The sequence below is a fragment of the Aulonocara stuartgranti genome (genome assembly GCF_965226115.1).
Source record: "Aulonocara stuartgranti genome assembly, chromosome: 1".
Taxonomy (NCBI): Eukaryota; Metazoa; Chordata; class Actinopteri; order Cichliformes; family Cichlidae; genus Aulonocara; species Aulonocara stuartgranti.
Genome location: NC_138939.1, coordinates 17,440,079 through 17,465,244, shown reverse-complemented (window position 1 = coordinate 17,465,244; position 25,166 = coordinate 17,440,079). Strand labels below are relative to the sequence as shown.

The 25,166-nt window shown below is 42.0% G+C and overlaps 1 protein-coding gene across 3 annotated transcripts in view; it reads right to left on the bottom strand.

Annotated features, from left to right (window-relative positions):
- gse1b (Gse1 coiled-coil protein b) overlaps positions 1-16,611 on the bottom strand; it is a 170,704-nt gene extending 154,093 nt beyond the window's left edge. For 2 of the 3 annotated variants that reach the window (XM_082541729.1, XM_082541730.1), the window contains exon 1: positions 13,550-16,611. In XM_082541729.1, coding sequence (XP_082397855.1) covers positions 13,550-16,060 — 2,511 coding nt within the window. In that variant the 5' untranslated portion in view covers positions 16,061-16,611. The remainder of the gene's footprint in view (positions 1-13,549) is intronic. The other variant, XM_082541731.1, reaches the window with a different exon arrangement.
- Between the last annotated feature and the right edge of the window lie 8,555 nt (positions 16,612-25,166).

The window sequence follows — 25,166 nt, the reverse complement described above, 5'->3', positions numbered from 1 at the left end:
GGTTGATGTATAGCAGCTTGTAAAGCGGGATTGTCAGTCGGCTTTAACAGCCTATCACAGAGATCCAACAGGACCACAGCCATGCATGCAGGCCCAGACCACTGACCGGCTCAGCAACACTCCATAAAAGCAGCTCTGAGTCCAGGCACACTTACTCAGCCAAGTACAGGAAAACAACAGAGAAAAAAATTGCTTTGATCTGTACTGACAGATACTGGAAAGCTCATACTCTTTTTCATACACAATTGCAACCTTATCCAGCCCTACCCACACCTATGATAGTATTTTTAAAACTGTACCTTTATCCCTGCGTTTTCCTTTTTCCCCCCACAAACAGTTAAAGGTCATTGAAAACGTAGCTTTGGGAAAAGCTTTCCAACTACAAATGTTTGCAGTGTAAACATATAGACAGGGGAAGGTTTTATCTGTTATTTACTGCTTCTCATTGGCCAACTTGACTTTGGATTAAAGTGACATCTCTGCCTGTTTGTTTGATTCTTGCTCTTAACAGCATTCTTCAATTTTGTTTTGTGCTTGTGTGGAGGAAACAAATTTTGGAGAACAAAGAAGGGACAAAGGAAAAAAAATATGCTTGTGCACGTTTGAACTAGACCTCATACACAACTCTGGACGACTCTGACACCTGTGGAGCCGTGCATCGTGGGAGCTCATTCAAGGCCTGCACTGAGTCCAACACTGAGGACACATGTTTCACATTGAGCTAAAGTCAAACAGCATCTGATCACTGTTCAGCCAGCGTCAGTCTGTCTGAGGCTCTGGTCTGCAGAAATTGCTGTGCTTATTGCTCTCATCAGGCAGACCGACAGGTGGACAACAACTGGCTCACAGAGAAGCCCACCTGGTCTGGATCCAACAGAGTATGTTATATACACAAAATAGCGAGGATATGAATAATAAAATAAACTATCTTTAAAAGATGCAGAATCCACTTGAAAAACACTAGAGTTTTGCTTACTTCAAACCACATTCATATATTTCATTTACGTGTCTGGAGGGGATCTATGAGTAATTCACTGTTCCTGTTTGTGCACCAAACCGCCAATGCCTGCCTCCTAGAGTGCATTGGATAAAAGCAATTCAATCAAGGTACTTTATACTGTAAGGTAAAGACCCTACAATAATAAATCCATTAAAAAGAAAGAAATGCAAAAAGGATTTAGTGTCAGCATGTGCCAAGTTGTTAAATGCTGGCCTACATCAAACTGGCCTAATGAAATTTTAGAATAAAGACATAATAAATAAACTCTCCTTCAGTATATATCCAAGTTACAATGCTGATTTAAAAATATATGCCACACGAAGGCAATATAAGAGCATGAGCACAATTAAGGAATGAGTCTGATAAGAGGCACCTCTGTGTCAAGTGAGTACAATCTTGACAGATAAATATTCATTAGCAGGTTGCTAATCTACCTGACCTGTGACCTGCTGTGACCTCGCTCTCCTCTGAGGGTATCAAGGAGCACAGCTGTGGGAAGATACAGTGCATACAAACACTTTGATCTTTATTACTCGTCTCCTCCTTTTGTCCTTCCTGCTCGTTGTGACCTGTTCATATTTGAGTGGGTTTTAAAATCAAATGCCTGCAGTAGCACACAAAAATGTTTCGTGTTGGCTGTAGTAGCACTTGAGGGCACCAATATGTCATTTTAAGTTATAGATAACATCAGTGAGTCAGTTTGTGTGTTATAACAATTTGGTATACTAATCAATTGGAAAGCACTTTGGTGAAAAATGACTTGAAAACGAGCCCCCACTGTAGCGAGAACTACCACACAAGTGGTTTTAACTCCTTTGGCAGGTGTTTATATGGGTCTCTCTGTGGAGGGATATTGTCAACATGCAGGATACAGTTGCAAAGTTTTACCAAAGATGCATGTGCTCTGAGAACTCATTGCTGGTACAGCTGGTGTATTTTAAGCATCATTTCATTTTAAAATAATGATCTAAAAGCATATTAAATCGATTCCCCTGTTCACAGCTGCATGTTTATTTGTTGTAATCTGAAGAGACATAGATTAAATGTCCCTCTCTACCAGCTGCACTTAAATGTTGCAAATGAGCTGAAAGACATGTTTTATAACCATTAAAGCCAGAAACATCAAATTACTGCCAGAAAATTCTAAGTGTGTTTGTTGATCACTCTGACAATTCTTTATAAATAATGAATTAAATATATTCAATATATTTGCTTTAAGTGTATTGTGCAGATTATCTAAGGGGGGAGGGGGGGATCACACTGATGATGTAGAAATCTCAAAAACTCAAATAGGACACATTAGATATTAAGGGTTTAATAGCTGGGTGGTGTTATCATTATTATTATTATTTATTTATTTTTACATATTGTTCAGGTAAAATAAAACAGTTTGCAAATATTTCTCTGCTCTTTTACAGAGTAAGACTAGCAGCTCTCCTGGCATTTGGACATATTAATTATCGCCTTTTCTTAGCAGAGGACTTCGTACTTCTCTATAATTTGTACCAATTATGAAACCCATAATACAAGACAACACACAACTGTTCTGCATGTAGAATAACACCACCAGGAATGCAAACATATGATTGTTATCCTTAACAAACTCTGCATGCTTACACGGCACAGATAGCATTCAGCTGTGTCTCTGACCTGAAGGCACAACAGGCAGTGAGAATGACTTATGTTTAGAGGAAATAAAGTTCTGAGCCAAATCTCAATGACCCCGACAGCTTCACACAATTAGTCATACATACATATACACATTACTCATACTTATGCACTCACAAGGCTCACCCTCCCTCCACAGTTTGTGTGTATGCATGACTTCAATAGCCACCTTCTTCATACTCTCGCTGAACTGGAGAAGGTTACAGGTTACAGACCATATGAGAATGCAACAAAAAGAACAGAAACAATTCAGTTCAACAGATGTGTATATATAATCAAAGAAACACAATTAATTATATGGTCCACAAAAGCAAAGTAAAAAGAAATTAACATCCTAAAAAGGAAAATAAATGGATAGAATAAAAATATGTATTTTTCTGTGAAAATGTAAAACAAAATATTTATTTTTAAGACAGAAAAAAGTATAGAATAATGCTGATGAAAAAAAAAAGCACTTAGCAGATGTCACAAATCTACAGAAATCCTGACAGTGTGACAAACTTTGTAATGGTCTAGAGCAGTGGTCCCCAACCCCCGGGCCATAGACCTGTTCCGGTCCGTGAGTCGTTTGGTACCGGGCGCGAGAGTTGAGGCTCAGGTGTGAAATTTATGGTTTTCAGGGTTTTTATCGTTATTTTTTATCGTTTTTTACGTTGTTTCCCTGGGTATTTCCAAGTGTGTTATGAATAAATCATATTATTTTGGTACTGGTTTTATTTTGTTGTATTTATCCGCGACACCTTAAAGGCCGGTCCGTGAAAATATTGTCGGACATAAAATGGTTGGGGACAGCTGGTCTAGAGTTAATCTTTAAGATCCACAAATAAGTAAATGTAGAGATATAATAGATATTATATAATTATGATTTTTATGCCCTACTAAAAAACCAAGACACTATACATATAGTATGTACAAACATAAGCAAAACAACATACATGCAAATTAACCTAACTGAAGTTCACTAAATAGGTCACTTGGTAAAATGGTAAGTAGGAGGTCAATTAACTTCTTCTTTTTTTTTTTTTTAGAAATGTAGTCAACATTTCTTACTGCATGAAAACATGTAAAGCTGGCTTCCATACAAGGACCTGGACTCAACTTTGTGGTTGATCGAGTGAAAAAAAACAACAACCACAAAGCCCTTCAGCACATAAGTGCTGATTTCAAGTTAAAAACGTTCATACATTTTGCAGCTTTGCTCACTAACTCAGTCTAAAAAAATGCTCAAAAAATGTGTGTCTCTTTGCCTGGCTAATGTCTGCTGCCTGATTTAACTATAATGTCCTTAGACCTTTGTCACTAAACTGTGTCTAAAAGAGAAGTATGATTGACAGAGGAAAGTAAAGGACCAGAGACAGATAAAGTAGAAAAAGTGATGCTGATGTGTGGACAGTGAGGTCATCAGTTATCACCTTGGTGACCTGAAGTGATGCGAGAGAACTTGTCATCACCTTTGCAAGCAGACACGAAGCGCTTGAACGAGAGAGACAGAAGAAAAGCCCATGTGTGGAAATCTTAAAATGAAAAAAAAAAAGTCCAACTGGACCTCATAAATCATCTACACATGGTATAGTGTGTAGCTCTGCATATGCGCCTCTGTTGGTGTTTATGCTCCAGAGATCCTCCATCTCTCTTCTACATGCAAAGTTTCAGTCATATGGTTGTGTTCAGAAGATCACCACCAGAATGGACACCTCTTCAGTTTGAATGCCCCCTCCTGAGGTGTGAGCTCATGTCTCCACCAGGGATGTTGCCAAAAGAGCACAGAAGCACACACAACATAGAGCCTGTGCGTGTGTGTGTGTAAATGTGCATATGTATGTAAGCATGTGTGTAAAACAGATGGGAGGAAAGAGAGAAATTAGAGAGGGGTAAAAGAAGAGTAGCGACAGAAAGTCTGCAAGAGCATGTGTGTTTCTGTATGTGTGTGTGTTGGACTGAGGGGGCTGTGAGGGGTAAGAGGCGGCGGGAGGGGGGGGGGGTAGAAAAGGGAGAGGGGGAGTGGTGTGGTTAGGCATCCAGAGTCAGTGAACATTTTTCTGGCAAGCTTTCTCTATGCTCCTGGCTGCTTGCCCGGCTCTGAAGCAAACTTAAACAAACTCCTGTTGCAGCCATCTGCTGGGCCCGCGGGATAAATCACAGCACTGCTCTGCTCTGTACTGCTCAGCCGCACCACTATCAGGTTACTGTGTTAGCGGCCTCACACACACACACACACACACACACACACACACACACACACACACACGCGCGCGCGCACACAGGCACACACTCACCGACTGTTAGGCATGCAGGAACACATTACAGTTCTCCCTCTCATACACACATACACACACGGAGACACACTGAGTAACGCGTCAGCCTGGAGCCAGGGCCTGCCATGGGGCTCACACCACCAGGAGAAGCCAGCAACATGTGGCCCTGCTAATACCACAGGGAGAGATGAAGAGGAGGACGGAGGTGGGGAGAAAAACAAAGAGTGTGTGTGTGTGTGTGTGTGTGTGTGTGTGGGGGGGGGGGGGTAGATGAATGAGGTGAAGGGGGATGAGGGAGAGAAGGAGAAAGATGGACAGAGGACACAGCTGGAAGAACAAGAATAAGGAAAAAGAAAGGGGAAAAAAAGCAACCTTTGACACCCAAGTCAAGCCAAGTGCAATTTTATAGCCCCCTGTAGAAGAGGGGAACATGAATACATCTAGTACCCCTCTGCCTCTGTGAGCTTTCATAACAAGTTAAACCTTTTATAATGGCAGCTATCTGAGGATGATGGTTTCCACATCATACTCGTCACAACACTTATGGTAAAGGTTTCTCTAACGTTATACTTGCCATCTTTTCCAATAGTTTGTGTTATGGCTCCTCTTAAGAAATATTCTGACTCAATAGCATTGTCAATAAATCCTGACATGAGACTGTAATGATGGAGCTCCACATGAAGAGGTTTTCAGATCATTTGACAGCTCAAATCTTCTTTGGTGGCTTACCACTCTGGCTCCTTCGCTGTGGCCTTGAAAGTAAGCTCTGCACATCAACCATGACTAGCACATCGCTCCACATCGCACACAACTCTTGACCATGTGGGATATGCCACTGACCGAGCTGGCAGGTTGCATGTTAGGATAATACTAGCCTCGCAGCCTTGGATTAGGTTAGATATGCTTTCAGTAAGTCATAGACATGACCAGCAGTGGTAAACTGCCACGTGAAACCTATATTAATAACATGTCAACAGTGCAAATGGCATGCTTGAAAGAGATAGCGGGCAAAAAGTAACAAATAAATAATGACAGGCCTTCTGGAAGTGTCTGTGGTATCTATCTGTCAGACAGATGCAGAAACTGTATCAGTTTATTTCTGACTCATAGCCTGGTCACGTCAGTGTGGGGAAAATTCACCCATGGAAACTATTCACAAAGTCTTCTGACTATGCCTGTGTGTTTGCGTGTGTCCATGCATGTGTGTTTGTGTTTCTGTGACTCTCCACTTAACGGTATGTTAAGTAAAGGTAGGTGGAAGTTTATATCACCTTTCCTTGTTTGCATGATGCTCTGGATAACTAAAGGTAACTCAACCTCAATCCAAACTAAAGGTCAAATGTAGCCACTGACCTAAGTAAGTTTTTTTAAACAGGCGCTGCCTAAAATTGCAGCAGTACCACAATTGTGCGATCACTTCAACATTACTACTTTGATGTACAGTGTAGAGATCAGATAATACTAAATGTGGCAAGGCTAGTCTGTATAGTCTGGATTCTTCCAGACACGCAAAAGTCTCTGGCTTCATGGGAGGCTCAGTCCAAAGCTCCCTCTCTGTCTCCTTCTTCCCAGCTGTCCTGAAGCTGGCAGGACAAACTGAGTATGTGTGAAACCAGGTGGCTGAGCGGCATGTGTGGGGGTGCTGGTGAAGGAGGTCACGGCCAGCACTTGGGGATGCTTGCAGGAGGAGGGAGTAATCTAAGAAGGGAATGTCATCCTCAGCCAAAATACGCTCCCAGAAGATCACCAGTAATGTTCATCTTTATCTCTTCATTGGTCGGCTGACAGAAAGAGGTGAAGCGATCTGGCAATTGGTTGGTCAGAGCCAGGAGTCAGAGCCCCTGTTTGCTGAGCGGAGGGGAAGAGGGTGTGTAGTATATTTAGTCCACTCTTTAGTCTCCAGCTGACATCTTCAGTTGTCCTGACAGCAGGGTAAGGTTGAATCTTCTCTCTCTCTCTCTTCACCCCATTAAAAATATCAGCAGGGCAGCAGGGCAAGAGCAAAGTGGGAAATGAAGGGGAAGAGCCAAAGAATGAAAAATCACATTTAGGCAGATCTTCACCAACACTTGGGAGGTCTAGAAGACCAAGACTAATGACTAGCACTTAATAGCAATGAATAATATCCAGTCAACTGAGAGTGCAAGTTACATGTTGAATGTCTGGCAAGGAAATAGGTCTGCTATTAGCTACTGTGCTGTCTCACACACACACACACACACACACACACACACACACACACACACACCAGTTGCATCCAGGTGCAAAACCACACACACACACACACACACACACACACACACACACACACACACACACTCCAGTTGCATCCAGGTGCAAAACCACACACACACACACACACACACACACACACACACACACACACACACACACACACACAGAGTGCACACTTGCACAGCTGTGGCACAATCCAGCTGCCTTTGCCAACACGAGAGCGAACACCTGCCATTGCTCCCAACCACCTGGTAGACACACGTGTGCGCAAAGACACACATTCACACATGCTTGCAGCTGTTCAGTATGTAAATGATCAGAAACATTACTCTTTGTGCATATGTAAGTGTTAGTCTGTGATTGTGGGTGAATGTATGCCATGGTTAGAGTGCAGCTGGTAGAGAGGGTTGAGCTATAGTTGCATTGCACTGTCCTCTATAATTACCACAGTCAAACCAGGTTTACTACTGGATCGTGCCCATATCTAAGTCTGGCACAGGGCGACTGCCTTTATAGCCTAACCACTCTTAAACATTGCAACGCCATGCAAGCAACACAGAAGAATTTACAAAAAAGGCCATGTGAAGTGGAGGAGCAATATATGACAAACAGATTTACCGTATTTACACATTTGAACAAGCCTTAAAATATCATACAAAAAAAAGGTTGAAAAAAAAAAAAAAAAAGAAATACAGGTGCCAAAATTCGACAAAAAAAATGGTTTAAATGGGTTAAACAGAAACAATCCCAATTATTTAATCACGTGTTCTCACACAACTTTTATACAAAGGTAACAGTCGCATCACTTGAGGCAATTTATTCCTCTGGAGTTTCAAAAGATTTATGGAACGCTTTGTACTTCCAATGATTTATAAACAGATTCTGGTGAGTGAAATCAGTAGCTTTCCCCCTTAAGCTGATCTAAAACATATTTAAGGCTTTAACAGAGACATCTTTAGGGGAGCACATTTGTCGATTGACATTTGTATATAACAAATGAGAAAAACATTAACACTAATACAACTTTAAATACATCTGTGCATGGAATTTAATGATCATGTCGTACACTCCACAGACTCAATAGGGCAAAGTGATCAAGATACGCTGAACAATGAAGCAGAAGCAAAATTCCCACATACCTGTTCATAGCTGAGAAACGCACACAAGCTTATGTTGACACTGTACATCCACTTTGGTGACTTAATTTCCAACGTCCTATTGTCTAGTCCACTTTATTCCTGCATTAGTTTTAATAAGTACAACTGATAATTCATTTTTAAACCAATCCCGTTTGGTACACAGATGGGGCTACCAGCTTATACTTTCATGTATATGATCAACAGGAATGACAAAGTAGCTCCACATCCTCTAATCTTTACTGTTGATCTCGCTAAAGGTTCCCAGTTGCATTGTAACTCACACAGTCTTAACTGATTACCAGTATTTTGAGCCTCTGCAGCAGCACTGCTTTCTTTCCATCTCTTTGCGTTTCCTAAACTCAAATCAAACTGCATAAAAACAACTTTACTCATGTGAAAAACCTTCCTCTCTGAGAGCAATGTCAACATGAAACAGTGAAAAAAATAATTTACATTCAATTTTCTCAATAACTATAATCGAAGTCTAAATGACTATAATCAGGGCTTGTTAAAGTAAGCACAACATTAGGCTAACAAGTGACAGAATATATTTAAAGGTGCATAAAAAATAGAAAGGCTTTCCGAAATGGATTGCTCACAAAATTGGTCTACAACTCATCTAGACTGTGATTTGGATGAAGCTCAGACAACATTTATACATAGTAGTCCATGCAGAAATCCTTACAATTCCAAAAGGTCCAAAAACATTTGCTCTTAGAGGTGTATAGGTTTGTGATTTCGAGGATGAGACATAAAAGGTAAGACATGAAACACTGGAATACCTCAATCTCATCTACTCCATGTATGATCTGATCTGTCCAGTCAGATATGGGCAAGAATGCAGCACTGGGTAAAGGCTAGCGGGAAGAGACTGAGTAAAGCTTTGAAAGCTAAATCAAAATCCACCTCCAGCAGCTTTGAAATTAAGCCTCTCAAATCCCAGAGGATCCCAGGAGAAACGCAAGGCTGCCCGTCAAACTGCACTGCTAGCGGAGGACAGAACCACAGCTGCAGAAACTTTACACAATCCACGCAACATGACTGGTTTTGAACAAACACATGCACACTCAAAGACACTTTGTTCCACACAGGCAAGGACTGTGTAAAACACTCTGCGGTTGGCGTGCTGTAATATTTCCTTTCATGAAGATATTTTAAGAATCCCATTTTTCCGATTTTCTTCTGGCTGCAATTTAAATCCAATTAACCCGCTCACCTTCTCTCAGCCTCCAATTCTTCTTTTTTCAAATACTTCCATTAATTCATTCACAGTTAACATCAAATCTAAATTTAATGTTGGAGTCACTTCTTTCATTAAGCTATAAATCTTCCCTGGTGAAACTGTCAAGATGCTGATGTGTTTTTACCGTGACAGTGAGAATGTAATATTCATCTTTTTTAAGCCAATACTTCCTGTAAGCACACAGTAAACTACAGACACACCTTAAATAACACACTACTGCGTACACACAAAGCAATTGAGTGATTTGAGATGTAGAAATCTGTCTCTGCCCTCGGAGCGGATCACCAATAACAATCCACCCGAAACAGCCTCCAGCACACCGCCACTCAAATATAAATGTCATGTGGATACCCCGACAGACAGATCAATCATGCAGATTTTATCAGTGTGTCTAGCTAGCTATTATTTTATTTGCTGTGTCGATCTTTTATGTCATTGTACAAACACTAGACACACCAATAGTTGCAAGGAGACAGTGGGTTTAGCTAAAAGCCTCACATTTTGAAAGCTACACCATCTGTGGGTGGACACTCTGTTCTTCTTCTTCTTCTTGAAGATGAAGATGGTACTTTATGACTTCATGGCTGCATGTTTGCAGTTGTTGCCAAGCAGACTGATCAAATGTGCAGTTATTGTGCGATTTGGAAAGGAAAACTACTGTCACCGTCTACTTTATTCATTTTGTAGATTCACACTATACATTTGAGTAATTAAATACATGTAAGATAAACAAACGTAAAGAAAACTGAAGGTGCAATTTAATGCATCATTTGGACATCAATATGACTATAAGAAAGAGAGCTGCACTTAACTGATCAATCAAACAACTACTTAAACTGCTTAAAAACACACACATTTGTATGTATAGCCACTGATTCACAACAGCAGTCATCTCACAAACCGTCAGGTAAACGATTACTCGTCCTTTAACCTGCCTTCTATGTCTTGAAGTGCAAAATTCTGCTCTCTATGGAAACGGAGAGTTTACAGGTACATTTAAAATTGTGCTGTATGGCTTCAATCACAAAAACTTGTGTATGTAGAAAAAGAGCAGCATTTTTAATAAAAAACAAAATGCACCTTGTTGATTTTTAGCATGCATTAGTAAATATACTGTCTTGCTGTTGTGCGGTCTTATAAAGTGTTTTGCTTTTCAGTCTAGTCTATGCGGTGCACATAATAAGAGCACACTGCAACACAGCACACTTTAACAGCATTACAAACTAACTTATTCAAAATTGACCAGAGCTGAAAAAACACTCATCTGAAACAGTGTAATCAGAAAATAAACATTATGGCTTTCTTCTTTTCCCCCTAATAAACAGTGTAAAAAATAGTTGTGGAGTAACACTGGGGAAAACGCAGTTTGAAAAATCTGTTTGCGATAGAGGGTTATATACTTTCAATCTGTTTAAGATTTATATTTTGAAAAAGAAAAAGTGTTTGTCCAGGCATTTCCCAAACCACTGAATAAAACTGTAAACCGTTTGCGAAATGCAACTCAGCGGACATCTGTCTCACTGAGTGCGAGTGGAAGATCTGCTGACCAGCTGCCCCTCCCCAGTCGCAGGCTGGAAGTCTATACTTATGCACCTGTCAAAGGTTAACATGTTGGACCTGTCAAAGGTCGTGTCCAACATACTAATTAAACACACAGTAGCACAACACAGAGCATGATAGCGACCCATTACTTATGTTTGTCAGTATATCTGCATATAACATTCTGGTTCTTTAATTCACGTGTTAATCTGTATCTCGCAAAACAAGCAAATATATATTTCAACAATCTGACACTTCATATTGCAGTTATAAGTATGAGTATAAGTATAGAATAGAACAGAATAGAATAGTGTTTATATTTATACAGCCCCTTTTACCAAACACACTGCACTAAGGGGAACCAGATGGGCACTCCCTCCTGACAGCCGAAATCCCTGTGATGACAGATCCTCTCAAGCATACAGCATGACACTAGAGGACAAAGCACCTGTTGCCCCTTGCCCACAGAAACACTGGCACTTTCTCAGCCATGAGGTCATTGCCTCACACAGGCCAAAACCGGCTGTGCCACCTGCAAACATCCCAATCCAGAATGATCACCCAAACCTCTGCTCATGCTGCCACTGTTCTCATGTAACCAACCTTATGATCCACTAGCCTTAGTGGAGAGAAAACCCTGCACTATATCACACTATATATATATCTGGAGTATCCTCTCTCATGTGACTGTTATGAGCTCATCTAGCTCACATGTGAATGCTTAGACACAGAATAAAGATTTAACTTTGGATTTAGCAAAAGGCAGCATGGACTCTGCAGCACAACTTTATCACTCACAATTCGAGTGCCTACCAATATGACCCAAGTCCATCTTTTTTCCCCTCAATTAAACAACTAAGCTGTTAATAACACATTTCTATAGACACACGTCTGAACTCCAGATGTTTAACTAACCATGGCGGGATTTTCCAAGCATCATCTGGGTTACTAATGACACATCTTTCTTTACAGCATATGACTCAAAATTTCGTTAAGCATTTGCATGTTAGTTCAGGATAATGAAGTGCATTAGATTGTTGATTGTTTTCTTTTTTTTGTGACACCGATGCTAACTGTCACCTAGCACTTCTTTACAGAGAAGAGGGAGATATTAGATAGACAGCTCCAATCCGCAACCTGAATAGCATCCACAGATGTTCTTCACATGTCCTGTGTGGTCAGTGTGTCAGTGCTTGTTTGCAAGACAGATCTGTTCATAGAGCCAGCTGGCTGTCTCCTCAGCTCTTCATTAACACGTCACTATCCTTGATTGACCCACACTGGTCCCCTATACAACCACACGGTCAGAAAATTTGCTGTTGATCATCTGGTAAAATTAAATTTTGCTATCATTTTGTGGACCACTTATGCTAAGAGTTTATTGCATCGAAATTACTTCTTATGATACAAGGTTATTTGTCATAAAACCAGCAGATTAATGCACAGTAGCTTTACACAGAAAACGCTGCCAGATCACCCTAATATGGGAAGAATCTGGGTAAAAATGTCACAACACATGAATGAATGCAGGTCTGGGAAAGTACCAGCTCGGTTTGTACAGAGCGCTTTGAGTGCTTAGGTAGAATAGACGCACGCTATATAAGAACCAGTCCATTTACCATTTACTTTGCTACCTACTTTAGCGAAGATCATTGCCAATATCTGTGTATACATTTACTGTAAATATGAATAGGTAGAGCAATTAAACAAATCAATTTAAAAAGAGAAAGACGTTAATGCACAATTTCTTTACCTCACTCTATTTATTTATTTTTTAGTATCAAAATTGAATAAAAGTAAAACTGAACTTTAATTGTACAAATCCCTGTTGGTGACAGACTGGTAATCCAATTCTAAAGCTGGTGAAGGAAATTAAGTATATACATAAAGTACCACAAACCTGATTAGAAGTGCTGGCTTCTTTTTTCTTCATAAATCTCTTGAGAATTTTTATTATTATTGCCCTAATCTTTACATTAAATTCCTTCAAAATGCTCCTGAGTGAATGAGCTCAAATCAAACTAAACTATTCAGGTGAGACCCACTTAGTCATGTTTTAACCAAAAAAAAAGCAAATACAGGACTGCTTTTGTCACCATAGCTTTCCTCTGTTCTTTATAGAAGTAAAATATCTGAGTGCTTTCAGTCTCCACTTACTGAGACATTCACACAAAACTACTGTTATTCCCAATGCAGAGTACATCATTGCACTAAACTTCAAGGACTTTCAGTGATATTAATTTATTTAACATAATTATTTCCCTGCAGTTCTTTATCACCCCTTTTAATTTGACTCAGAGGTTGCATTAGGACAAACACAGTTTGCACTGACAGCTCAAATCCCAGCATACTCAAGTCAATCCAAATCCCAGCATACTGGGTTTTGGAATGAACAGAGCAGAATTTAAAACAGTAGGAAAAAAAGAATATGACTGTGCCATCTCTCAAACAGCTTTTTTCTCCTTCTTACCTTATGTCTAGACTGTGGCGGCGTTGATTCTTGTTCTTTCCTCTCCCCATCTGAGACTCCGGGCTCCAGCCTAGCCCTGTCCTGCTGCATGTTCTGTCCCACCTGCACCATTGCCTTACATTCCTTACATGAGCCAATCACCAACCTCCTGCCATCATCCACAAGGAGCATGCGTGTGCTGCGAGGTGCATATAAGAACACAGGTAGTCTGGCCACAGTAACAGCGCACAGCCTACCTTGCCTGCGCTGCTCCTGCCTGCAGAAGAAGCACACAAAAACCTCACAGCTGTACTGGCGTGCCCAGGGTGAACTGGGTGGTTGGGGGTTGGCACTGGATGAGCTAGAGGTAGAAGGGGTGGGCTGACCTAGACCTTTGCTCTCGTGCTGGGCCCACTGAGCATGCAGGTCATGGTAGCAAAGCTTACAGGCTGACACCAGACCTGTGGCATCAACTGGCTTGGCATGGGGTGCAGGAGGATGGACAGTGAGAAATGGAAAGAAAGGCTCCCTCTCACCACAGCGACCAGGCGGGTTAACATGTAGCTGGTACTCTCCTCCTGCACACAGCTCAGCTCCACACAGGTAGCACACTGACATGGAGGTGCTGGGATGTGAAGCCACCCCTGTTTGAGGGTGGGCTGATCCAGAGACATCGATAGACATGGCAGCATGGTACCTGACAAGGAATGAGCTGACAGAGGTGATGAGGTCTTCACTGAGGCTAAGTCGATACGCACTCCAGATCTCCTCCAGGATAAAATGGCACTGAGGACAGCAGTGCACACGGCCGTTCCTCACTCCCTGTGCATTAGGGGGGCAAGGCAACATATTAATGAAAGGAAAGTACATCACACCACGGGATTTGCCAACCCCTGCCTGTGCATATGCTACTCTCATGTCTCCTCCACACTCCTGTCCACAAAGGAAGCAGGCCTCGTGGGAAGCCTTAGGTTCAGGTATGCATTCCATGGACCCTGAGGATTTTCCCTCCTGCTGATGAAACTGGGAAGAATGAAGTCCAGTTGTGGTCTGGTTGAGGGGGACTACATACAAACGCTGAAGGACAGGCACATCAGCCAGCTGAAAGCTCTGCCACTGCTGCAAGAGAGAGGTGTGACAGCTGCCACAGACAAAGGTTATACCTGCTGGACTAATAGGTATTGCATTATGGGGTGGGGAGTGAAGCCACAAGAAGGGAAAGAAGGGCTCACCCTGTGCCCTCTCTTGTTTCTGAACACTGACTTTAAAACGTCCATCATGTCTGAGCCCAGCGCCACAGATGTAACACACACACTCTTCTGGACTGGAGTTTGCAGTGTGGTGTGGCTGATCTGCAACAGGTCTACGTTGTGTTGTGCGGTCTGTTTTGCGGTCATACGATTCCCTGTCGTCATCGCTTGTAATGTTAATCTCATCTTCAGAGTTGTCAGAGTTATTCTCCCTGGGAGGAGCCGTGTTACGTTTAGAGATGACAGCAGCGGTGCCAGCAGAAGACGCAGAAGTGCTGGAGTTCTCCTCGCCTTTTCCCTGGTACAGCAGCGATGGATGCTTGGAAGGAGCACAGCTGCTGTCGGCTACACGCTGGATCTGATGCGACTCCACATGTCTGACATTCTCCTCCTCCAGCCACCGCCTGTTGCGCATAATGACCCCGTTGTCTTGCACTGGTGTGTCAGAGAGCGAGCTGTCATAGCATCGCCGGGGTAATCTCTCCTGGGACTTTGCCAAAGATTCTGGTGATTGACAGATATTGTTCATAATTTTAGCACTGCGCCTCGCCGTCAGAGCACTCTCCGCTTTTGGCGATCCCTGCGCCCTATAAACACCCACCGGGTAACGCACTGCCCGCTGTGTATCTGGGCTGTTTTTAATACCGACACCATTGTTCTTCCTGCTGCTGTCTCTGGGCGATTTTCCAGATGCTCTTACAAACTTGTCTTTGCCCACACCGACTCTGTAGGCAAAATCCATCTCCTGATCTGAAATGTTCTCGTTTTCTGAAAAAGAAGAGAAATCAGACTCTGCGCCCCCGTCGTAGTTTTGGCTACTGACACTGATCCTCCTCTCCAAATCATAGGAGATGTTCCACTCCTGTGGGACCCGACGAGAGTCGCACTGGTACGGACGTTTCAGCCAGTACATGCGCTTCTCAATGGGTGTCCTGCTCCGCTCGAAAGAGTTCCACTGCTCCGTTAGAAAGCAGTGACATACAGCGCACACCAGTACATGACCATCTGGGCTCACTTCACACGCACCCGGGGCTGGCTCCTGATTTTGGAGAAACGGGAAAAAGGGGATCCTCTCTTTTTGATATGCCACTTGTAACCTTAATTCCTTCCCCGGTGTAACTCCGCTTCCACATATAAAACAGTGAACAAGTCCCCCCAATCCATTCCGATCAGTCCTGAAAATGTTACCGGGCAATGTGCTGTCTTCACTGGGCATAGCTGCAGCCATGAGTCGGTGTTTCCGAGATAAGGGTGCCAATTCCTGGTCACGGGGGGAGTTCATTGTTTCACAACATGTAAGGCTAGGCTACATGGCATAACGTCAACAACACACTCATATTCGTGATGCACACTTGTGCCCAAGTCAGAGAAACCATGCAGTCAATTTCTGTTCAAGTTACTCACTGAGTGATAAGATAGATGATAGTCCATTGAAACGACAGCGTGCGGCAACCGCAGAAAACCGTTAACTGTTATTTTTCAAGCAAAACATCCATAAAACATCCCAGTAGTCCTTGTTATCTGAAGACTGTAGTCCACATTATTGCACTCGGCATCCGTGGGTATGACAGAAGAAAAACTTGGAATCACTGTCCGCCTCTCCTGCAAACTTTCCTGCCTGCGCCATGTAACTTTGGCTGCTAACTCGCTCACACTGTACACAGCGCCATCCTCAATTCATGGGACCCGCTTCGACACCCCAAAGGAAACCTCCACCCCCTGTCAGCCCCAGTAATAATTTTACAGAGAGCACACATTCCTTCAGTAGCTGCCGATGCATCAAAGTACTGACCATGCACAGGATGTCCACAGTTTACAGGGGGCGTGCATCAGCCCGACGATCAGGCTCCTTCGTGGATCACCTGTGAGCAAAACCTCAAAAACCCATTAGGGAAACGGTGTAGGATAAACTTTCCATGAACACTTTTTTCCATGCACAAAGGTGAATATTTTTTTTTCAAAAGCAGACTTTTGTTAATTTAATTACGCATAGATATTTATGGATTTTTAAAATATATATATATATATATATATATATATATATTTTAATGTATTCGAATTAATAGATTAAGATAATGTATAAAACTGATTTTCCAGAAACGTGGTCTGTTTACATATATCAACAAATTAGTGGATATTAATTCCCAGTAAGTTTTTAGTGTTATTTAGAATTTAGACTACATTATTTGGTGATTTTTAATGTTTGTTTACTGGGTGAAATGAAACGTAGGAGAGTTATACAGTTATTCTTTTATGACAAGTATGCAAGCACTTTTGCTTTCATATCAAAATAATTCTGAACTCCTAGACAACAATTAATAATAATAATAATAACAATAATAATAGTAGTAGTAGAAGCAGCAGTACTAATGACACTTTATTAATATAGCACCTTTACAAAAAGAGTTTAAAGAATGCTTTGACAGAAGTGGGAAGGCAGAATATTCAAAGGGTAGATTCACACAGAAAGCAGATATAAAAGTCAACACACACACAGAAAGATCAGTCCCCTAAAAGAGGTGATAAAGAGGGCTGTGAACCAAAATTGACCTCCCTCTAACATACACCCACTCTTCCCTTTGCTGACCTTTAGCATTTTACACAACAAGACTGGGCAGCAGGACAAGTCCAGCAATAAGACCACAACAGTAAGCAAAAACAATCATGACTGTCTGTCCCATTGTGGGCTCATCTGCTGTTCAGTGATCCACTGATGTCAGAGAGTCAGAGGCTACCACTTTCTATTTCTGCACTTCTCCATTATCTCCTCCACTATCATGTCATTATCGCTACTGTGCCACCTGAAGAAAACTGTATCCTCCTCAAGAAATCTCAGAAAAATGTGATTGATCATGCACACAGAGATGAGCACAGGTTAAGAATGAAGTAAACCAAAGAAGGTGCTCTGATCTATTGCTGTTTTGCATTTAAATTGCATACTCTAGTTGCTCTTTTCTGGCTTAAAGTTATTCCTAACACATACTCAAACACTAGTGGCTTGTAGTCAACATAGATTTACAATACTGCCTTGTACCGTCAGGCTTTGGTACTGCATCATCTGGGAAATCCCCCTGCCCAGCCAGTTAGAGGCTCATGCAAGCAAATCATAGATGAGCAGAAGAAAAACACCGTAGGGTTATAAGAGGAGCAAAGGAATGCAGATTGCAAGTGATTTGAATGAAATCCTCTTGTTGAGTAGTGTAGGGCCTCCAGGAGGTTTGTCAGAAGAAGGTGATGACAGAAGTGGGGGGAGGGCACAGACACTACGCTTTGTGCATGTGAGTGTGCGCACTGAGGGAGGGGACACCTGCCAATGTGCTTTAAAATGCATAAAATTTCATTTTGTTCTTGTTCTATGTTTTTGATTTCTATTCTTTATTTAAATAAAAAAAAACTACCTCTAAACTCAGAGATTTTTGAATGTGTCTGTTTGGATGCATTACTTCAATGTCCTGCATGTGCCTGTGCTTTAATGGACATATGGGAGGCATTATTTTACTGTTATACCACAGGACTCCACGGTTCACCAGTGAGACCTCCTGGAAATTACACATATCAATAAGAGGCAAATGGGAAACGGATTACTATTACCTTTATCTACCATCAAATGGGAGAACTCTGCAAGAAAGTTCTGTTTCAAAGCCTAAAAAGAATTAAAATAGCAAAACTCATATAACCTGCTGACTGTGGGTCATTTTCAGCTGGACAGTGGTTGTAACCTACAGCACTTGCAATGCTTGCGTCTAATATAATAAAACCTCTGTGATTTAATTTCTCTCAAAGTTTGGTTGTTTTACACTAAACATCCCCAAATCAACTGTATGGTTTTTTTTCTTAACAAGAAAAGTAGTGCCATCTAACACCTTCCTCAGGTCTCTCTTTATCACTTTATACCCACCAGTAGGAAATCTTCTACTTTTCATACCTGCTCTTTCTATCAAAGCCTATTTGTCCATGTCATAATGCTCAGCTACACCTACACAGATGTTTTCTCTTATTTTGACTGATTAGGCCTCTCCCACAGGACTTGCTGGACTCAAACAGACTGAGTCTGATTGACACCCCTGACTCTTTTTGTAACTTTAGTCACATAGCTCAGTCCTCTTTCCTCTCTCTGTACCTCTCTTTTGAAAATACTGTTCTGCTGTCAATTTGGGGGGGCTGTTCACAAAAGATGTGCATTTTTCCAAAATATTTTCATGCTGGTTTATATCAGACACTTGTAATATTTGTGTTTGCTGAGAATAACTGGTTACCACTTAAGTCTTGTTACATTAGAGCCCAATAAACTACCCAAGTCTAAACCCCTTCCATTTATATTTTGCCTAATTTATTAATTCCATTATTATCACTTGAAAAAAAATAATTTTGTAGTGTTTTTGTCAGCTTCAACATTTACTTTTTTTTTCAAAGTAAAGGTTTAAAAGTGGCAGATACCTTTTCACCAGAAATAACAGCCACGCTTAGCTTCCAGCCACAGCTCTGTATCCTGCCAGGCAGGAAGTGAGGGTGTACATGCCATTACAGCGAGGCAACACATAAAGCGAATCAAGCCAAAGAGTCACAAGTTCAGTTACTTGATGGAGAGTCACCACAGCGAATGCACTCCCCCATTATCTGCTCCCTTATAGTGTCATCGTCATGGTTTGCAGTGTTAATAGGGGGGGGGGGAACAAAATAACATTGTGGGATTTTAAGGTTGTGAGCTAGTTCAAGGCTGGAGTTTTCACAGTAGACAATATTAGAATGTAACAAGACGCATCTCAAATTCTCAAATTGGTGAGAAAGGTTTTCTTATCTGATTTAACTCCTTTATCAGCAGTCATGAGGCATTTCAGGCATTCACAGAGGAGACAGAGAAGGGCAGAGGCCTGGACTTTTTCCTTTTTGTTTGCTTATTGATTTGTTTCTGCAGGATCTCTTCCCTCTCTCCAAGGTCAGGGGTGTAGCTAAGGAATGTGTTTCTTCTGAGCAAGAAGATTTAATGTCCAGCTCACACAGCGTGGACTGGACCACTGCTCATTCACTTATTTGGATTAAGTCAGATGAGCTCTCCCCTCTGCTTTTCATGCTCAAATACAGTTCACTTACATTATTTTAATAGTATTAATTTATGATCCTTTTCTTCACTCATCTCAAGCTACATTTCCTTCATTCCTCAGTACACTCCAAACTGAGTTTTGTGCAAATGCAAAAATTGAGATTAATGATAGTCATGTGATATGACGGTGATGTTCAGGTCAGGAAGCTTCTACTTTCCCTGTAGTGAACCCCATCACAGATGCAGTTGACCTCTCCCCTCTTTCCCACAGAGGCATAGCCGGGCTGGAGCCTGAGTACATGTGTGTGTGTGTCCTCAGTGGCACAAAGATGACCTACACCACTTTCACCTGTACTTGTCAGTCAGTCTTGAGGCCCCACCCTGAGGCTCTACACCCCTCCCAGTGCAGACTGAAAAGTCATGACATACCAACGATGAACATTCCTCCCTTCTCAGGTCACTGAGACGCAACAGATGAAGACTCTTCAAGGAGAAGAAGAAGAGAACATTTGGGGAGGAAAGAAGAAGTAATGAGAAGAGCCAGAAGGCTAAAAGACAGAGCAGAGGGAAAACGTAGGGAAGGAGAGGTGATAAGTGACCCCGGTGTATTGCTGTGATCCACGTGGAATTGGAGAGCCTGGAACACCTGTTCTCTGTGGCAGATGTTATCCAGAGCTCTCTCACTGTGTGTCTCTAGGTTACTACAAGTGACTGCTGGAAATGCATTGAGCAATCGTAGAGAGACACGTTTGAATAGCTGGTTTACTTATATTTCTATAACCTTGAAGCTGGGGTGGTTTCAAAGTTGTCAAGGTACAGTTTAAGGATGTAGAGAAAAAACCCCAAACAAACACACACACATATGCTAACACGCTCTATCATTCTCTCTAGCAGCAGAAGCCTTACAATCTCATGCCCCTCCCTACTACTATTCCTCTCTGGCACATCACCATCTTTTGACTGAGCAGCGGCAGCTAATAACCAAAAAAGAATAATGATGAGGATGAAAACACAGGACATCAGGGGCAAGAGGAAAGGCCAGCCGAATCCGGGGATGGTGCTGCTCGTAAAGAGACGCCTGGAATAATGGGAAAGGAATGTGGTGTAACGACTCCCTTGGGTCCGGCCCAGCCGAAGGGTTTCTGGCCCAGTAACAACAAATGAGAATGCTTGAGGCTTGCAGGGTGCACACATAAGGGCTTTAACAGCACCCTGCAGTACACACACACACACTTATAGGCCTGCACATGCACATTGATCTACACAAACACACGCACACTCCCCCCCCACCCCCTTCCTGTGCCGACCTACTGGAGTCGGCTGTTGTTGTTGGCTGCTTGCCGCCTTCGGAAGAAGCGCGCCCTCATCCTCTTGCTTCTTTCCTTTTCTTCACTCTTTCTTTTCCTCTTTCGTTCTCTCTCTCTCTCTTGCTGCCAGTGAAATGCTGATGACATGACATCTTCAGCAAAGTCCCTGGAAAAAGTGATTACCGCCCACCCTCACCCATATCAAATAATCCTATTTCTTGTCTGCAGTCCCGCCTTTCAGTTCATTCACCACTCAATATCCACCTCAGTGCCTCCTTCTTACTCCATCACCTTTCTGCCTTCATATGTTCCCGTGCAGCTGACCTTGCACGTGTGGGTGTACATGCATCTTTCTCTTGGCGTTAGCAGTCAGCTCACTTATCTATTGCCCCCAAAGTGGAGCCTATTATTTCAACCCCTGGCAAACAGATTTACACACATTAACTTTCAGCTGTCAAGAACTAGTATTTTCTTCTCAGGTTCTGCTCTTTACCCCATGTGATCGCAGTGCAGGAAAGCCCCTTTGCTCCTGTTCATTTTGCTCCAGTGAGTAGAGGTGCTATCTGATACATGAGGTGCCTGACATACACACAGCTTGTATAAAGAGTCTTTAATTCCTTCCTCGCAGACACACACATGTACATGTGAACACACACACACAGGATCTCCTCTCACGCCTTGGCTGAATTCCTGGGTGTGTTGGTCACGCGAGGAGCAGCGTCAATGCTGAGGCGCAGCCAGCATGATGAAAAGTTCAGAAAGGAGAGCGGATGGAAGTAGACTGGACTGCCTCCATCCGCGCTCCTTTCTCCTCCATCCAACCCATCCGCTGGCTAGAGCTATCTTTATATTCAGCTCTTTGACTCACCCATTTGCCCTCCTTATCAGAAGCATTTTGAATTTCCAGAGAATGCCATGGGATACAGAAAGTCTTGTTTCCCCAAACAGGGGTGCATTTTAATTGTAAAACTGTTTATAATTGCAGGAATGATACAAGTTATTTTATTTCTTGGATATACAATGACAATGACGCATTTACAGTGTAAGAGTATTTCTCATTATTGAGTCTAAGTTGTTGGGGATTATCCTGTATTTCTGTTTTAAATTGTTATCAGTGTGGAACTAATGAATTCCAAAAACTTGGATGAGCCTCACCCTTATATCTATAATGTTAACACTATCTCAAAGAGTCACTTTTCTGTGACAATTCATTGTGGTTATTGCTCTTTATTAAACTATCTATTACATGTAATAAGATCATAAAATTTTATTTTATTATTTTGCTGCTGTTGCATAGTGCAGCATCTAAATGCATGTGTGCACAACACTGACACTTGTTTGTCTGAAAATAAAATGTTTCTGCTTTAGTTTTCCTAACAAGTAGAGTTACCCTTTTCCATTTTTATGCGTAGCCATTGAAAGCAGAAAAATCAAGTGATCAGTGGTTTGCATTTCCAAAGAGCAATTCTTTTCTTCTCCCATGCTCATCTCATGCTCTCCACCATGACAACTGCTTTCACAATCCCCCCTCCGAGAGCCATGCCGGGCCAAGGGCCAGAGTCGTGAGGAGCGAAAGAGCCTCTTTTCTTCTTCTTTCTTTCTTTTTCTCTGACAACACATTCCATCGCTTTGAAAATGCAGTCCTGAGTAGTTAAAGATCTCTTTTCTCAGGATACTCTTCCATGCATATGGTCCCATCATATACACAAGGCCGTCGAGCCAGTATACTGGCTGTGAAAGGAGAAACACAAGAGAATAAAAAGCCTATTTACTTTTACAGATTAAAAACCATTTACAGAGAGATGACAATCATTCAGAGTATTATTACAGTTTTTTTCTATTAAATTACTTTCTTAATTTAACCTTTCTCATCTTTCACTGCATTCATTTTCTCTGTTGGTAATAGTGCTTCATTTTCACAACAGTGCTCTCTTGTCTACTATTATAGATTTGTGTGACTGATTTTTTTTTTATTGCAATGACATAACATGTGAAGACATCACCCATTTGCACCACTAGATGTCTCTCATTTTGCAAAACATTGGACGGTGTGCTGTGCTGCTATTCGCTCTAGAGTTGTGTACTGTAATATTGTTAGAATACCTTAGGCATCTGGGCTTTGGTTGCATCTGCTACATACAGGAATTTGTAATTGTCTTTTTTTTCTGCTATGTCTGTGAGGATGTCTGTGGTGTAAATCATATCTGTGATTATGCACAATGTCTAAGCGAGTATCTGTTTCTGCAAACATGAGGAAGTGTGTGTGTGTGGCACTGTTCGCCACAGATGTGCTGTGCAGGTGGTCACATTAGTCTCCTGTGTGCTAAACTGCATTCATGGGGAGGTCACTTCCAATAGCTCACAGACAATTTCTATTCGTACATAAGAATGAAAACACACAGAAAACGCACATTAAGTTTTCACTTTATATACGGATGTAGGTTTGTCTCCAAGTGTGTGTAATTGAGCACATGTGTGTTCGTCATGATGCCTCACCTCAGCTCTCCCACAGCTTCCCAGCAGCTTCCCGAGGATGAAAGCGAGTGAAACCCCAGACTAGTGGGGCTCCACAGCCAATTAGGATTGTTTGTTTAGCCAGCCACGGCCGCCTAACAGAACAGGAGCGTACAGCCAGCCACACAGCCCTGCAGGGTAAACCTCTCCTCTCTCTTTCCCCCTCATTTTTCCACTTCTCTAAACTCCAGCGATTCCATCTTCTCTCTTCACTTTCCACCCTTTGTCCCTTTTTCTCCAACTTCCATCACCCTTCAGTTAGATTCAGCCTTTCCAAGGCTTTCCAAGTCATTAGGTGATAATAGTGACCAGGTTTGTGTTTGTCACTTCTTCTAAACCGTTCCTTATATCCCACACATAAATGTTCACATATATTTAATCATTGGGTATTTTCTCTCTCCAGCTCTCTGATACATAGCCTCTGGTAACATAATATCCCAGCTGTGGCAAAGCCTGTCATACATTGTTGCATTTCCCAGCAGTTCAAAATCTACACTTATCCATTCTTAAATTGCTGGACTCAGATCGTGACAGTACTGTGGTTTCTTCTCGTCTGAGTTTTACTGATCTCTGACCAGCGCAATCCCTCCAGCCTTTTGTCTGATATTTTCATTGTGGAAAACTGCCTCGGTGAGTTATCACTGTACAGGATTTTGCACGCATATTGGTGCTAATCATGACAGGACTTTTCATAGAGGACAACGCCAAAATCAAACCTGATGGGGAGATTTCACAACATGCCTGGATTCACGCACACGCATGTATATCAGCCATTCACCATTTACATCTCCCTCCAGAATTCTAATGTCTCTTTACACCAACCATCTTCCAGCCACATTTTTCCTGCTGTGGTTCAATTTCCAATGAGATTTAAAGGGGAGGTGGTAGCCATCAACTAGTATCCCCCGCCTCATCCATCACTGTGATCGGAAACCTACATCTTCTCCCTTCCCTACCTATTCTGCTCTGGACCAACATCTGTCATCTACTTCCTCCTTCTACTGCACTTTTTCCCTCCTTTTCTCATTAGGCCTAACATCCCTGGATGGATCAGCTCACTGGCAGACGCCTGAGGGGGGCTTTAGTGTTTGCACACCATGGTGTGTGTTGGTGGTAGACAGAGGAGAAATGCAATGGCTATGCAGAGAGATGGAGTTGTAGGTTACTACTGAGCTACATTTAGACTGTCTAAGTTAGATTCTCAGCACAATGGTAGTTTTTCACTGGATCAGCCACTATAGTTAAACATGTGCACTCAAGTATAAAGTGCATTTGAGGATGAGTTGTTTTTCATGGGGGAAAAATGTCAGTGGATATTTCTCAGTGGAGTCCTCTTTAACTTTACTCAGACTAAAAAAACATCATGTTTTTTTCTTTTTTTCCCCTTTTTTTTAATGAACATATATGATCACACATCCAAATGTGCACACACACACCTATATGCATGCAGTGCATACATACTGCAAATACAAGCACGCATACATATACGACTTTTGAGGTTTGTGCTTCCAGCAAAGCAAACATTT